At 44.9% G+C, this 17,691-nt stretch overlaps 1 protein-coding gene across 1 annotated transcript in view; it reads left to right on the forward strand.

Annotated features, from left to right (window-relative positions):
• LOC147120225 (tomoregulin-2-like) overlaps positions 1 to 12,935 on the forward strand; it is a 187,688-nt gene extending 174,753 nt beyond the window's left edge. Inside the window, exons 7-10 of the mRNA XM_085985840.1 lie at positions 3,437 to 3,496; positions 4,407 to 4,533; positions 4,646 to 4,804; positions 11,872 to 12,935. Of these exons, the coding sequence (XP_085841966.1) occupies positions 3,437 to 3,496; positions 4,407 to 4,533; positions 4,646 to 4,804; positions 11,872 to 11,968 (443 nt within the window). The 3' untranslated portion in view covers positions 11,969 to 12,935. The remainder of the gene's footprint in view (positions 1 to 3,436; positions 3,497 to 4,406; positions 4,534 to 4,645; positions 4,805 to 11,871) is intronic.
• The last annotated feature ends 4,756 nt before the right edge of the window (positions 12,936 to 17,691 follow it).

Here is a 17,691-nt window from a genome sequence, read left to right on the forward strand (position 1 = left end):
CTTATTATTCCTTATCTCCACCCAAACTGTTTCACTATCCTGGTCCTTTGACCCAATATCATTTCTCACTATTGCAGTGATTCCATCCTTTATTAACATAGCCACCCCACCTCCCTTTCCTTCCTGTCTGTCCTTCCTAATTGTCAAATACCCCTGGATGTTTAGTCCCCAGTCATGGTCACCTTGCATGTTTCTGTAATGGCCACCAGATCATACTCATGTGTAGTTATTTGTACCGTCAACTCATCTATTTTGTTACGAATGCTGCGTGCATTCAGATAAAGAACTTTTAAATATGTTTTGTGACAATTTATTCCTGCTTTTGCCCCCTTTACTACTCTACCTTTATCTTTATACATTCTGTCCCTTCCTGACATGCTCTGGTTTTTAATTCCCCCACTGCTACCTTGCTCTATTGCCTTCTCCGCTGACATTTTTATTTTTCACTCTCTTGAAACCTCCCCCCCACTAATTAGTTTAAAGCCCTTTCTACAGCCCTAGTTATTCGATTCGCCAGGATTCTAGTCCCAGCACTGGTCAAGTGAAGTCCATCCCAACGGAACAGCTCTCTCCCGTCCCAGTACTGGTGCCAGTGTCCCAAGAAGCAAAACCCATTTCTCCCACACCAGTCTTTGAGCCACGCATTTAACTCTCATTTTATTTACCCTAGCCAAATTTGCTCGTGGCTCAGGTAGTAATCCAGAGATTATTACCCTTGTGGTTCTGCTTTTTAATTTGGCCCCTAGCTGCTCATATTCCCTCAGCAGAACCTCTTTGCTTGTCCTATCTATGTCGTTGGTACCAACATGGACCACGACAACTGGATCCTCCCCCTCCCACTCCAAGTTTCTCTCCAGCCCAGAGGAGATGTCCTTAACCCTGGCACCGGGCAGGCAACACAGCCTTTGGGACTCTCGCTCTCGGCTGCAAAGAACCCTATCCCCCTAATGATACTATCCCCTACCACTACAACATTTTTTTTTACTCCCTCCACTTGAATGGCCCCTCGTTCCATGGTGCTGTGTCCAGGTTGCTCATCCTCCCTGCAGTCCCTGTTCCCGTCCTCACAGGGAGTAAGAGCATCGAACCTGTTGGACAAGAGTAAGGGCTGCGGCTCCTCCAGCACTACCTCCTGGATCCCCGTACCTGCCTCACTCATAGTCACACCATCCTGTCCCTGACCACGGAATACATCTGAATTAGTTAATCTAATTGGTGTGACTACTTCCTGGAACACAGAGTCCAGGTAACTCTCCCCTCCCCTGATGTGTCGCAGTGTTTGAAGCTCGGATTCCAGCTCATCAACACGGAGCCGGAGTTCCTCGAGCAACCAACACTTACTGCAAATGTGATCACTTTGAACATCAATGGTGTCCACCAGCTCCCACATATTGCAGCAGTAACACATCACCTGCTCTCCCATTCTATGTAATTAATTAAATTTATTATTATTATTTTTAAATACCCCCTGCCCCGATTCTAGATGATGAATATCACACCTCTATTTAATTGAACTTACCAACTTATAAAGGTTTAAAAGGGAAGGAAAAGTACTCACCAACCAGCCAATCACCTACCAGCTTGGCTGTGATGTCACTTTTGAATTCTGACCTCCTCTTGGAATGTTGCCTGTTTAGGCTGCCTTGCCTTGCTGCTCCGACTCGGCTCGACACCCGCTGCTGCTCCCGGCTGCCTCGATGGGCCTCACCTCGCTGCTCCGCCTCCGCGATGTCTGCTAATCCTGAGACTGGCAGGAAAAACAAGGCAAAAAAAAAACAAAACAGCACCTAACACCCCACTTACCCTAACTCTCTCACTTACCCAAACTCACAAACGGCACTCTCTGCTGCTAGCACTCCGTATTGCCACTATCTATAGAGATGTCCTCCCCCATCCAATGAGGACAGCAGGGATTTGAGGGACTAACTCGAGCAGAAGATAAGGATAAAAAATTAATCACTACTGAATTTCAGGCATTTGTCACAAAATTACTGTTACTGACAATGTTTAGCACAGTCACACTTGTTTGATAGTTTGACAGAAATGTAAAGTTAATATATAACATACAACAATGATATATTTTACTAAATGAAAGGATTATTGTAATATTTATAGGTTCCTCACAAAAACAAAATGATATATACCTGATAACACTTTTTTGTCTGACTCCCAAAGAGAGGTTTTGTCAGAATATATACAGTATTATAACTTAAAAATCAACTAATCCTTCTCACCCCAGATTGCAGTGTCTTTCAATGCGTGGAGTTCTAAACAAATATGATTATAACAAGCATCAATATTTAGTATCATATATCTGTATTGTATTCTAAGATGTAAAAGGGATAAGTTTTTTTTAGAAATGCTAGTAAGCTAAGGATTCCCCAGGAGTAAAGAAAGAAAGACTTGCATTTATACAGCGCCTTTCATGACCACTGGACCTCCCAAAGCTCTTTACAGCCAATGAAGTACTTTTTGAAGTGTAATCACTGTTGTGGTGTAGGGAACATGGCAGCCAATTTGCACACAGCAAGCTCCCACAAAAGCAATGTGATAATGACCAGATAATCTGTTTTTTTTTTAGAGATGTTGATTGAGGGATAAATATTGGCCAGGACATCAGGGATAACTCCCCTGTTCTTCTTCGAAATAGTGCCATGGGATGTTTTACGTCCACCTGAGAGAGCAGACGGGGCCTCGATTTAACGTCTCATCCGAAAGACGGCACCTCCAACAGTGCAGCACTGGAGTGTCACCTTAGATTTTTGTGCTCGAGTGTCTGGAGTGGGACTTGAACCCACAACCTTCTGACTCAGAGGCGAGAATCTTTGTGAGATTATTTAGAGTAGGGTGCAAAGCCATCCATGGAAGGAGCTGGCTGCTTGGAGGATCAATCATTAACTATGTCCATGGAGATGTCCATAAACACTCATGCTCTTCCTGACCAATGAAGGATAACGTGGAACTAAGCTGCAAGAAGAAAATAATGATTTTTTTAAAAAGCTACCTTTTAGGGAACACATCAAGTCTCCAAACATGCATGACATCCTTTATTTGTAGTTAATGGCCCATCTTTATCAGGGCAAAATGTTCTGGAAAATTACCTTCCATAAACTAACAACCTTAATCTTACTAATTTGCACATGACTCAGAGGGCAGCACATTGCATGCCAGGATAATTAATTTAGGAATGAGGCCTAAAATGAAATGCCTTTGTGTAACTGTTTAATTAACACATTGAGTAAAATAAAATGGTGGTCATTCCCTGTTGATTTTAATAGGGAAAATGTATAGCTTGCTTTCCAACTGTTTACTTTTAGATAAAACTAATGGAAAGAGTCACAGCACAGAAATGTGTTATGTTATCATGCAGGTAGCATCTCCCCATCAGGGGCAACTGCACTGTTGCTAAGTCAAATTTCTAACTTTCTTTGAACAGAGAATGTGACCGTAGGTACAAAAACTGAAGATGGGCTTTTTGCAAGAACTGATTACACAGGTATGCATTTCAATATCTAACCCTTTTGAGGAATATAATTGCTTTTTTCAGCAACAAATGTACAAAAAATATTTTAAGTTTGAGTTTTTTTCCTAATATTAGCAACTAAAACATCTGAGTTCTGTACATTTCTGCAACTCGTGGTTTCTAGCATGAAAAATATTATAGATTGTCACTTATTGTGATCTTTTCATGACTCAGCATTTTGCAGTTATTCAAGAATAGTTTTTTTGCATTATGACCTGCAAACAAGACAGAAGATTTTTTTTAGCCGGTTAATGTTCTTTATGCTAAATTGATGATCTTGGTCAGGGTCATAGTGAGGACATTACAATTGGCCTCTGCATGAAAGGGAGAAATGTCAACAGAGTTCCTGCTTCTAATAGTGACACAGTGACTCCTACTGGAAAGGGTGAGGATTCAGATGTGATGCCCTCCACAGTGGAATAAGTCTGCCAATGCTCACTGACTAGGTTCACACATTAAGAATGGCCACTTGGGTGAGGTACCGGAGGACAGCTGACATCTGTGGAGTTAACCCATAGCATGATTCAGCACCTTCAGGAGAGCAGTGGAGAAAGTTGTGGGGGGGCAGGGGAAGAATACACACCAGTAGAACTGTTAGTTAGTCGGTTACTGTTACCGTAGAAAGCCAAGAACATCAAAGCTGGATTGCCTTTGTGATCCTCAATTTCATAGCAGTTATATCTTGTTCTACTGCTATTTCTCTCTGAAGTACCTTCACTGCAATTTATTCTACTTGTGCTCTGATCAATCTAATCTTGATATCATGCTTTTTAAGGCGAGGTTCATGCAGAACCCAACCTTGTCTGACCCATATAGAATTCTTTTTGAACTCCAGTCTTCCATTTTCTTTTATTTATCTCCTATTTTACATTCTGTATTACAGAAGAAAATGCCAATAAATTAGAAAAACCTGCCCGGGGACTATATATCCCATGTCCCAATCTCTTTGATGATCATTGTCTACATGGAAAATGTGAATACTTGATTAATAAACAGGAACCATCTTGCAGGTAATGTTTAGACCAGACAGTAACTATTCAAATTTTTGTGATGATCTTGAAAACATTCCTTATTTAAATATTGTATCAATTCATTTTCTGTCCATTTATTCTCATTTTGCAGCTGTGAAGCAGGTTTTAAAGGACCACGCTGTGAACAAAAGGAGTTTAATGTTTTGTATGTAGTTCCTGGAGCTGGAAAACTTCAGTATGTCTTAATAGCATCCATCATTGGAGCTGTGCAGGTGGCCATCATTTTGATTGTAGTTCTTTGCATAACAAGGTAATCTTAATCAAATAACTTCACCAAACAGTTGTTAATGAGTTTGATAGTCAGGCATTTCTCCGATTTCTGTATCACTGTATCTTCTTGTGCTGTCTAAGTGGATAATGTCAGTCTTTGGAATGAAGCACTGTCTCATTTCAGGCACCTGGGGTCAGCATCAAGCACTCTCACAGGCCCTGACTTGCAGAGGAAGCAAGTGCTCTTCAATGTTGATATTAATCTGAGATAGGGTGGGCCTGGCATGCAGGCTTCTTAGAGGCATCATTGAGGACACTGGGAGCGCAAGAGTGGCAGCATTGGGGAAAGCTGGGCTCGAAGGGAGTTCAGTGCTTCAGCGGCAGTATATGCACACATTAAAACCAGTAGATTGAAGTAATTTCCCTTGCTTGCTCAGCATTGGAAATTTGAATTGCTAATTTGACTCCAAACATTGGTTATGGTTTGCAGTTCTGTGTGACCTGATTATTCTCAGTTCAATGTCTAAGGTTTAGGACTTCATGCAGGTTTATTCTTTTATTAAAATACCCAAAATGTAGGAAAAGTGAGACCTCACTTAATGATGCTTAAATTCGGACTGAAATCTATGTTGAATTAGTTAAAACTGGACTGTATTTGTGTAGCAATGGGTACTGATTCTGATACAATCCAAGAAGCATGTGGCAGGACCTGTCTTTCCTGTCTCCTCTCTCATTGAAACAGGGCCATTGTTTACTTTGGCTGTTTGCTTACCAATTTATATAACATACAATATACATACAAGATAAGAATAATCACCCAGGATTTGTACTCCTGATTACCATGGCGATTCCTGCTGGAAAGTGTGAGTGTATGGACAGTGGTAAGAACAAGTTTGGTCTTGGTTGTGACGATTAGCTTGCCTAGCATTCACTGTTGAGGCTCACACAAGAAGGGTCACCAGTAGGGCAAGCTGCCAGAGGACTGCTGCTGCTGCTGTGCACAGAACTGTATCATGGTGCCCTACACTCTGGGCCTTGTTTCTTCAGTTAAATTTGTTAAATCCGTGAATCTTAAGGTATGGTGTTCTTCAACAAATAGACGGAGACTGCAGATTAACAATCAACAGGTGTTTACTGGATGAGGGTAGTCTAAAAACTAACAGTACAGATCCCTACTCAGGGTTTATATACAGGTGTGGTCACTGCCAGTACTACAGTATACAGGAGCTGTAAAAGTAGTTCTCTCTTAAAGGTACATACACTACAATTCCTTCCCTTTTAGATTAACAGTACCATAACATTCAAATAACAATTAACACTTTAACATGCACATTAAACAGAAATAGTCCATTTATAGATTCAGTCTTTGGGGTGGCTTCCTGATCCTTTCTGGATAGCGCCTTTCTTGGTGCGGAGGCGATTCTGGCCCCCTGTCGTCGGTTAGTTCATCAGCTTCCGATGCTACCGGTATGTCGGGTTCATCACCAGGTACGCGAGACATGGGGTTGACTCGTTCTTGTGACGCTAGGATCTGGTCAACATGGCGTCTCACAATGTTCTCCCCAACATCCACAACATTAGTGGCCCCTGCCGTGTGCATATCGTCCCTGGTTGCCATTTCTCTGTTCGGTAGTCGCGGGCCAAGACCGGTTGTCCTACATTGAAGCTCCTTGTTGGCTTCTCATTGATGTGCTGGAATTGTTTATTCTCAACATTTCTTCGTACATTTGGTCTGAGCAAATCCAGACGAGATCTCAACCTTCGGTTAAAGAACATCATGGCCGGGGTCTGGTTGGTAACTGCATGTGTCGCATTTCTGTAGGCTAACAGGAAATTGTCCACCTTATGCTGCAGTGGAATGTCGTCATCGCACATGGCCCTTACTGCCTTTTTAAAGGTTTGTACGAACCTCTCAGCCAATCCATTTGTGGCTGGATGATACGGGGCGGATGTGTAATGCCTTACCCCATTCCTTCTCATAAATTTCCGAAACTCTTCGGACACAAACTGTGGTCCGTTATCAGAGCAAATCTGTTCTGGCAAGCCGTTCCTGGCAAATATGGTCCGTAGGACTGCAATCGTTTTCTCCGTAGAGGTGGAGGACATTTTGATCACCTCAGGCCATTTTGAGTGTGCATCCACTGCTACAGGTAGACTACCCTTTATCCGAACTTCCAAAAACCGAAACCCTCTAAAAACCGAAGTTTTTTTCGGTCAGCGTAAGTCGTGCGCACAACATGACCAGAGTGGCGCACGACTTACGCTGAGCAGAGGGTCAGCATAAGTCATGCGCACGACCCCCCGCGGACCCCCCCGCCGACGACCCCCGCCGACCCCCCCGCGGACCCCCCCGCCGACCCCAACCCCCGCCGACCCCGACGCCCGCCGACTTACGCTGAGCAGAGGGTCAGCGTAAGTCGTGCGCACGACCCCCCGCCGACCCCCCCAGCGGAACCACCTGACTCTCTTCCAAAGGCTCGAAAGCAACGAGAGCTCTGAGCCCGCGGCGGTGCCAGCCCCTGTTCCGACCGAGCACGACGATCTGTTGGTGGAAATGCGGAACTTCATTGCATTCCAGGCTAGCAGCGACGGACAAGCCACGACTGCGGAGACCCCCGCCGACCCCCCCGCGGACCCCTGCCGACCCCGACCCCCGCCGACCCCCCCGCGGACCCCCGCCGACCCAACCCCTGCCGACCCCCCCGCGGACCCCCGCCGACCCCCCCGCGGACCCCCGCCGACCCACCTTCCGAAATCCAAAATTTTCCGAAAACCGAAACACGGCTGGTCCCGAGGTTTTCGGATAAAGGATAGTCTACCTGTATTAAGAACATTGAGTCCATGAATGGACCAGCAAAATCAATATGCACCCGTTGCCATGGAGAGGAGGGCCACTCCCATGGGTGTAGAGGGGCATGTGGTGGTGCAGTTTGGACCTTCTGGCATCCTGAGCAGCTCTTTGTTAGGTCCTCGATTTGTTGATCGATCCCCGGCCACCACACATAAGCCCTAGCAAGGCTTTTCATTTTCACCCCTCCCAGATGGCCTTCATGAAGCTCATTGAGCACTCTTTCCCTTAACTTGGGTGGGATTACCACTCGTGATCCACACATCAATGTCCCCTGGCATACTGACAGCTGTTCTCTTCTGGATGAGAATGCTGGCAACAGTGAGTCGCCATGTGTTGGCCATCCCTTCACCGTCAAATCAGATACCCGAGACAGTGTCGGATCATTTCGGGTCTCCTTCTCTATATCCGCGTTAGTTACTGGCAAGCGTTCAATTATCATTGAATAAAATATTTCGACAGGGTCCACTGCTGGTACTTCCTCCGCAGTAGGCAGTGGCAGGCGTGATAGCCCATCAGTGTTTCCATGCTGTTTCGTGCCCTTATACTCTATTTCATATTGGTTCACCCCTAGAAAAAGGGACCATCTTTGTAGCCGTTGCACAGTCATCACCGGAACACCCTTCTTTGGATTAAAGATGGAGACAAGTGGTTGGTGGTCAGTCAGCAAGGTGAACTTCTGCCCGTGCAGATAGTGGTTGAACTTTTTCACTCCCCATACTAGGCTGAGGGCCTCCCTGTCAATCTGGGCGTAGTTGCGCTCGGCTGAGGTTAGTGACCGAGACGCAAAGGCTACTGGCCCCTCCAACCCGTCTGGGAATTTGTGCGACAGCACCGCTCCAATACCGTAGGGTGATGCATCACACGCCAACCGAATTGGTAGTGCTGGGTTGAAATGAGCCAACACCTCTTTTGATGTGATCAATTCTTTGCACTTCTGGAAAGCTCGTTTACATTCGTCATTCCACTTCCATGGTACCCCCGTTTGCAGTAGGGTGTTCAGTGGGTGTAATACTTTAGATAAATTAGGTAAGAACTTATGGTAGTAGTTCACCAGCCCGAGGAACGACCTCAGTTGTGACACATTTTCCGGTGCTGGAGGCTTGACTACTGCCTCAATCTTTTCAGGGGACTTATGTAACCCCTCTTCATCAATAACGTGGCCACAATACGAGATCCGCTTCTGGAAAAACTCACACTTGTGGCGATTAGCTCGTAGCCCATATTCCTTCAATCTAGTGAGCACCTGCTCCAGGTTGGCAAGGTGATCACTGTCATTTTCGCCTGTGACCAGGATGTCATCCAAATAACACTGGGTCCCTGGAATCCCTTGCAGGACTTGATCCATTGCCCTTTGCCAAATAGCCGGAGCTGATGCTACCCCGAACACCAGCCGGTTGTATTGGTAGAGACCTTTGTGAGTGTTGATCGTGAGGTATTGTTTCGAGGCTTCTTCTACCTCCATTTGCAGGTACGCCTGGGCCAGATCAATCTTAGTGAAGCGTTTTCTTCCAGTTAGCGAGGCGAAAATATCTTCAATCCGCGGAAGCGGATATTGTACCGTGTGAAGGACTGGGTTCACTGTCACCTTAAAGTCCCCACAGATGCGAACCTTCTTTGGTTCCCCAGGCGTATTACTCAACGACCTCTTCATTACAGGAACGATGGGTGTAGCCCACTCGCTCCAGTCCACTTTGGACAGTACTCCTGAATGTTCCAAACCTTCCAGCTCTGCTTCGACGGCTGGGCGGATCGCATAAGGCACCGGTCTGGCCTTAAAAAACTTTGGGCTTGCATTTTCCTCTATTTTGATCGTCGCTGTTATGCCTTTTAGTGTTCCGAGTCCCTCCTGGAACACTTCTTGTGCGTCAGTTAGCATTTTTGACAGTCGTCCAGGTGTGACGTCGTCATCCTTTTTGGCCTCTACCGTCAGTGCCTGTATGGAATGCCAATCTAACTGTATCTTCCGGATCCATTCACGTCCTAGTAGTGGTGGTCCTCCATCTGGCAATACATATAGATCCATTTTTGGTGTTTCCTTGCCGTTGTATATCACGTTCACCCTTATTTTTCCTTTGGGGTAGACTTTTTGCCCCGTGTACGTCTTCAAGACAATCTCTGTGTCTCTCAAGGGTATATGTGAGAATAGCCGCTTGTAGTCCCTTCGGTTTATGACTGTTAGGGCTGATCCTGTGTCCAATTCCATTTTCACTTGGACTCCGTCTATCTTGAGCGTGACCCAGATAGTTTGGTGATCCTCCATTTTGATTACATTATGTAGTTTCAGACAACCCAGCTCCTTGCTTCCGGAGTCTGTATCACTTTTCTGTTCGTCTGAACTACTCTCCGTCACCTTATGTACCTTTTTGTACTTCTCCTGTGGCGATTTCATGCTGCTGGTTTTCTTTCCCGACCTGCAGACTCTTGCTATGTGTCCTGCTTTTCCACACTGTCTGCACACTTGGTCCTTGAACCAACAATCCTTCTGGTCGTGTGTTGTTCTGCCGCAGCGATAACACTTCACTGCTCCATATGACATTTCATTGGTGCCATATTCTTGCGGTCTCCGTTGTATCTCTGCAGCTCCCCTTGCGGCTGCTTCATGTGATACTGCCAATGCTGAAAGCCTTGTCCAGCGTAAGATCCTTTTCTGATAGAAGCCGTTTCTGGGTTCCTTCACTTTGAAGCCCACACACAAACTTATCCCTTAACGTATCTGCTAGTCCCATTCCAAACTGGCAGTGTTTCGATAGCTTGCGCAGTTCCGTTAAATACTCAGCATTACTTTCGTCTTTATGCTGGTTCCTTTTGTGAAATTTAAATCTTTCTGCTATCAGCAGCGGTGTGGGGTTTTAGTGGTCCTGTAGGATTGCCACTATGCTTTCAAAATCCTTATCCACTGGCTTCTCTGGGGTTACTAGGTTTCGCAGTAAGCCATACGTTTTTGCACCCATGGAATTCAACAAAACCAGTGCTTTCCTGGCATCTGGCACTTCATTCGCCTTGCAGTACACCTCAATGCGTTCCACATATGTCGCCCAATCTTGGACTTCATTGTTGAACACTGTGACACTGCCACTCTTTGGCATCCCTGGGTGTGGTTAGACTGGCTAAAATGGCGTCTCCCGCGCTCTCCCTTCTTCTCCGCTGGCTCAAAATGGCATCTCCCACGCTTCCCTTTCTTCCCGCGCTCGCCCTTCTCCGCTGCGGCTTCAAAAATGTCATCTCCCGCGCTCTCCCTTCTTCTCCGCGGCTCAAATGGCGTCTCCCGCGCTTCCTTTCTTCCCCCACGGACGCTGCTCAGCCCTTGAGCCCTGGCTGCGCTCTGCGCGTTTTCCTATGCGCCTCTCTCGCTGCCGCCGCTCGGTCCTGAACCCCGGCTGTGCTTTACCCTCTTTCTCTTTTTGTTTTCCGTCGACGCCGCTCGGTCTTCAGCCCCCGGCTGCGCCCTGTGCGCTTTACCCTCTCTCTTACCCCGTTGACGCTGTTCGGCCTTTTCTGTGCCGTCGGTCGGCTCCAGCCGCCGCTGTCCGGGAAGGGTCTGCACCGTACCTGTTGCCAGCCTGTTGCTGGATCGTCGTGGCTGGAGAACCAAGCCCAGCTCTCAACAGCCTCCCCTGCAATGCTCACTCTCTGCCGGATAACTGGGCGGTTGCTCGTGGTCGACACCCGTGCTTCTGGCCTCGACTTTCTTCCACTGTCCTCCAGGAGCGAGTCCCTGGGAGGAAATGCAGAGTTGCAGGTAGATTCGAATCGACCTCGTCGCCGCTGTTAAATCCGTGAATCTTAAGGTATGGTGTTCTTCAACAAATAGACGGAGACTGCAGATTAACAATCAACAGGTGTTTACTGGATGAGGGTAGTCTAAAAACTAACAGTACAGATCCCTACTCAGGGTTTATATACAGGTGTGGTCACTGCCGGTACTACAGTATACAGGAGCTGTAAAAGTAGTTCTCTCTTAAAGGTACATACACTACAAAATTCCAATTATTCAAATTACTAATTTAGCTGCACAGGTGTGTCTCCTGCTCTTCATTTAAACTGTACCCATTGAAAATATACAGAACCAAGCATCAGATTTTTAAAATTCTATCTATCTTTTATTTATATATAATATCAAAAAGTCATGAATACACAGTGGTACTTAGCCATTTATTCTCGATTGGAAATGTGTTGCAAAAATGTATAAACTGCTTTGAAGTAAAAGATAATTCTCCTACTCTATGAATTAATAATATTTTTATTTTTATCTGCAGAAAATGTCCTAGGGGCAACAGAATTCAAAGACAAAAGCAAAACGCAACGCATTACAGTTCTGACAACACAACAAGAGCATCAACAAGATTAATTTAAAAAAAGCATGATTGTTCAGCTGCAAAAATAATCACACAAAGCTTGGACTATTGATTATCATACAAAATGGAACAACACATGTTGCCTTGCATTTGTGGTATACTACACCAATGAATACATATACTACAGTTATATTTGATTATGTCTGGATATATTTCAAATAGTATATACTGTCTTGATGTCTTTTTCTGTAATAAAAATAAATGGTTAACGATTTATATCACAATATTGATTTAATTTGCACATGAAGTACTATAAAGCTGGACTAATGGAAAATAAATACTTCTGTGATGTTTCTGAATTTTTTAAAGATGAAATGTGCTTTGGATTTTTTTTAAAAAGCAAGCAATTTGTAATGTTCAGTCAGATATTACCTATGTTGAGTAGAGAAAATGAGGATTCTATGCTGTTAATTAAAAGTTAATTTTGGGAAGCTGAGTTAATGACCAGAGGTTCTACCATAATTTTTTTACTCACTTGTTACCAAGGCCAGTGAGCTTAAAAAACCTCCATATATTATAAGGGCAATGCTATTTATCTGAATTTAGTAGTATTGTATACATGACAGTGTAACACACCATAACAAAAAAACTCAAGTCAACCAAGCTCTCTCAGTTTGGACAGATAACCTACAATAAATGTCATTAGTGAAGTATCCTATTTTATATTGTGTGTGCTTATGCACTTGCATAACTCAAAATGCACCTTTTACATGAACACAGGAACATACATTATGAGCAACTTTTGTCAATTGGTTATAGGTCACCTAGGCTGGTTAGTCAAAAATAATGGTTTAAATGTGTTGCATTGACCAAAGTGGTAGTAACTAGAGGATCACACATGTACTTTTTGATAATGACAAAGAATAATTAGGGCATTGTTTTGCTCTGTTATGGATCCTCATTTGAAATATACATTTCCAGTGCTAACGTTTCATAAGACAAAAATAAAAGTATTACTGCAGCAATAGGCCGTTCTGAATTGTTTTCTTAGTCTCTGTTTACTGTCACTGTATTCCCTGAAATATGCCTTCCCTCACCTTAGACTTGGTCTGAGGAATCGGGTAGACACGAGAATTGGAAACATGAATCATATTCTCAGGATTATACATCCTCTACTTAACAAATACAGCCAACCAAACTGGTTTATGACCTACAGTCAGTGTGAGCAGAGCTTAACCACAAGTACAACATGCTCTTGTGTATGCTTAATAACCCTTGCATATTACAGATGGGGGCACAATTCTGGGAAAGTGTGAATCAGATCACCCTCTTAAGAACATAAGAAATAGGAGCAGGAGTAGGCCATATGGCCCGTTGAGCCTGCTCCGCCATTCAATAAGATCATGGCTGATCATCGACCTCAACACTTTCCCACCCGATCTCCATATCCCTTGATTCCCCTGGGGCTCGAATTTCATCGGGCCATTGAGGCGGGATTGGAGGCATGTGGGGGGTTAAAATCATGAAATCGGGGGGCACGAACCCATCCCACCTCCATGCCCGTTTCCCAGGAGGTGGATACCCGACCTGTGCTGGGAGCCGCCTCCCCGAGGCGGGAAGGGGATTAGTGCCAATTCACTGCCTGTTAACAGATAGTTAACAGGCAGTTTTTAGCCTAATCCCTATTTTTATCCCTGAAGTGTGGGCTGCCCAATGGCTTCAAACCACGCCAAGTTAGCGAGGCGGACCGTCGGGCTGAAGGGCTTGGAGGGTTCGAGATGTCCGTTGTTCAGGTAAGTGATGAGTGCAGAGGTAAGTGTGTGTGTAAAGTGTTTAAATAAGATTTACTTACCTTTACTTACTAATGCAGGCTTCCTTCCTTCAGGTCTCGGGAGTCCCTCATCTCACCAGCACAGAAAGCAGAATGGCCGTGAGCTGTCAAAAGCTGCAGCCTCTGCTTTCTGTTCTGGAGAGATCTCTAAATCAGCCTGAAAGGAAGGAATTAACTTAGAGTACAGATTGTCAGTGTTTGACAGCTTCAAAGAGCTGTCAAACACTGATATTTCATCTGTCAAAAGCTCTTGACAGATGAAATGTCTCTCTCTGAAGTCACCTGTTGCCGGGTGGCCCTTAATTGGCCTGCTGAGCCCGCTGGGTGGGCTCAACAAGGGAAAATCGAGTGGGTTGGCCACAACTCGATGGAGGCGGGACTACAACCCCAAAAGTGGGAGTCCCGCCTCCTACTCGCCTCCATTGATAAAATCCAGCCCCTAGAGTACAAAAATCTGTCTATCTCAGCCTAGAATATATGCAACAATTCAGCATTCACAGCTCTCTGGGGCAGAGGATTCCAAAGATTCACAACCTTCTGAGTGAAGAAATTCCTCCTCATCTCGGTCGTAAATGGCCTACCCCTTATTCTGAGATTATGCCCCCTAGTTTTAGACACTCAAGCCAGGGGAAACAATCTCTCAGCATCTACCCCGTCAATCCCCTTCAGAATCTTGTATGTTTCAATGAGATCACCTCTCATTCTTCTACACTCCAGAGAATAGAGGCCCATTCTACACAATCGCTCATCATAGGAGAGCCCTCTCATCCCAGGAATCAATCTAGTGAACCTTTGTTGCACTGCCTCCAAGGCAAGTATATCCTTCCTTAAATGAGACCAAAACTGTGCACAGTACTCCAGGTGTGCTCTCACCAAGGCACTGTACAATTGTAGCAAGACTTCCTTACTGTTATACACCAACCCCCTTGCAATAAAGGCCAACATGCCATTTGCCTTCCTTATTGCTTGCTGTACCTGCATGACTAGCTTTCTGTGTTTCTTGCATGAGGACACCCAAATCTCTCTGAACACCAACATTTGAAAGTTTCTCACCATTTAAAAAATATTCTGGTTTTCTGTAATCCCTACCAAAGTGAATAACCTCATATTTCCCTACATTATACTCCATCTGCCACCTTACTGTCCACTCACTTTCTATATATCACTTTGCAGACTCTTGCTGGATTTTATCAATGGAGGTGAGTAGGAGGCGGGACTCCCACTTTTGGGGTTGTAGTCCCGCCTCCATCGAGTTGTGGCCAACCCACTCAATTTTCCCTTGATTGACCTTGTTGAGCCCACCCAGCAGGCTCAGCAGGCCAATTAAGGGCCACTCGGCAACAGGTGACATCATAGACAGACATTTCATCTGTCAAGAGCTTTTGACAGATGAAATATCAGTGTTTGACAGCTCTTTGAAGCTGTCAAACACTGACAATCTGTACTCTAAGTTAATTCCTTCCTCTCAGGCTGATTTAGAGATCTCTCCAGAACAGAAAGCAGAGGCTGCAGCTTTTGACAGCTTGCGGCCATTCTGCTTTCTGTGCCGGTGAGATGAGGGACTCCCGAGACCTGAAGGAAGGAAGCCTGCATTAGTAAGTAAAAGTAAGTAAAACTTATTTAAACACTTTACACACACCAAACACACTTACCTCTGCACTCATGCACCCATCACTCACCTGAACACTGGACATCTCAAACACTCCCAAGTCCTTCAGCCCAATGGTCCGCCTCACTAAATTGGCGTGGTTTGGAGCCGTCGGGCAGCCCACACTTCAGGGATAAAAATAGGGATTAGGCTAAAAACTGCCTGTTAACTACCTGTTAACAGGCAGTGAATTGGCACTAATCCCCTTCCCGCCTCGGGGAGGCGGCTCCCAGCACAGGTCGGGTACCTGCCTCCTGGAAAATGGGCATGGGGGCGGGATGGGTTCGTGCCCCCCGATTTCGCAATTTTAACCCCCCACATGCCTCCAATCCCACCTCAATGGCCCGATGAAATTCGAGCCCTTTGTGTTCTCCTCACAGCTTAATGTCCCACCTAGCTTTGTATCAGCAGCAAACTTGGATACATTACACTCGGTCTCTTCATTATTAAAGTGTGAATCAGACAGCAGCTTCCAGCAACCACACATGCGCAGTTAAACCCGGAAACCAGGAAATTGCTATGTGAATTACGCTGCTCCTCCAGACACTTCGTTATACCAGTATCTCACTGAGAGACTCGGCATTCACATACAGGAAGTTGCTGTACTTGTGTGACAGATACTAAACTTGCCAGAAAAAGTTCGGGCTTGTCCATTCCAATGTCAGTAAATTTTTAATGGTGTGATAAGTCACATTAACGATTCTTCAATCTGATTGGTTAAGGAGACACAGAGTTGCTTGCCTTATTCACATAGGTCCCAGATGCCCTGTAGAAGGTGCTGTGCCAAAATGGCTTTCTAATCACAGCAAGTTCCAGTGCAAAATCCCATCGAAAGTCTGTGGGCAACTGTAAGTGTAATAAATGGCTGCCACTGTTCGTTCGCCACTGAGAGCAAAACCCTGCCCATTAAGCCAGTTATTGTTTGTACAGTTTCTAACAGTAAGCGTTACTGTACTGACTAATCCTAACTTGTGCAATCTACTTATCGCAAGCAATTTGACATTTCTATTGATGTCTTAATTACAAAATTTTGTATAAATTTACAAGAGAAAAACACCTTTTTTTGGAACTTTTGCACAAAGCATTTTGTATAATATCCACAGTCAGTGTTTTTGATCAGGCAATGTTTATTGCTGGTGCAGTTTTATCACAGTGCATGGAAAAAGAAAGAGAGATTTGCATTTATATAGCACCTTTCATGACCACCGCATGTCTCAAAGCGCTTTACAACCAATGGAATACTTTTTGAAGCGTAGTTACTGTTGTAATGTGGGAAACGCGGCAGCCAATTTGCACACAGCAAGCTCCCACAAACAGCAATATGATAATGACCAGATAATCTGTTTTTGTTGGGGCAGAAATTCCTCCCCAAACGCGTGAGTACGGAAGGGGTACTCACGCGTCTGGCCGAAGGAAATGCCGGTTTTCAGCATGCACAGCGCATGCGCTGAAAACCGGCATTTCCTCTCCTCTAACCCAAGAGGTGAAGAGGCTAGCGCATGCGCTGTAGGGGGCAGCGCGTGCGTCTTGGATTTCCTCTGTTTTGGGGGATTTGCGCATGTGTAAAGGCCTCCGGTCTTTACGCTTGTAAAAAGCACACGTAAGTATTTATTTTTACAGGTAAGTGGTGTTTTAGTGCAATTTAGAATTTTTTTTTCCACAGGTTTATTATTTTAAAGAATCTACAATAAGGTAAGTTTAGTTTTAGACCCTTTTTATTAAAAATTTATTTTTTTCAAAAAAAAAAATTATTGTTTAAATTTTTTTTTAAACTTATTTATACTTAATTTAATGATTGGGATGTTTTTTTAAATTTTATTTAAAGTTTAAGTAGTGTTTTGGGGTGCAGTACTTCTCATGAGTTTGACAGTTCTTACTCTCAAACTTATGAATGAAGTTTCCCCTCCCCTGATTGGCTGAACAGTGCTCACCTGATCCTAGCCGGCACATCGCACTAACTACGCCGCTGGGTCAGGTTAGCACAGCGCGCCGACATCAGAACCTGGCCACTGAAAGGAAATCCACTGCGGGCCAGGTTTCAGATGTCGGCGCGCAGGGTGAGCGCACATCGGGGGTTTGCACGCGCGGCAAGCCCCCGACACCAAGTTCTTTCTGGGCTGTTATGTTGATTGAGGGATAAATATTGGCCAGGACACCAGGGATAACTCCCCTGCTCTTCTTCAAAATAGTGCCATGGGATCTTTCACGTCCAACTGAGAGAGCAGACGGGCCCTCAGTTTAATGTCTCATCCGAAAAACGGCACCTCCGTTGCTCTGGAGTGTCTGCTTAGATTTATGTGCT

Source organism: Somniosus microcephalus, chromosome 4 (assembly GCF_052327205.1).
Source record: "Somniosus microcephalus isolate GS21.2 chromosome 4, FLI_Smic_1.0, whole genome shotgun sequence".
NCBI lineage: Eukaryota > Metazoa > Chordata > Chondrichthyes > Squaliformes > Somniosidae > Somniosus > Somniosus microcephalus.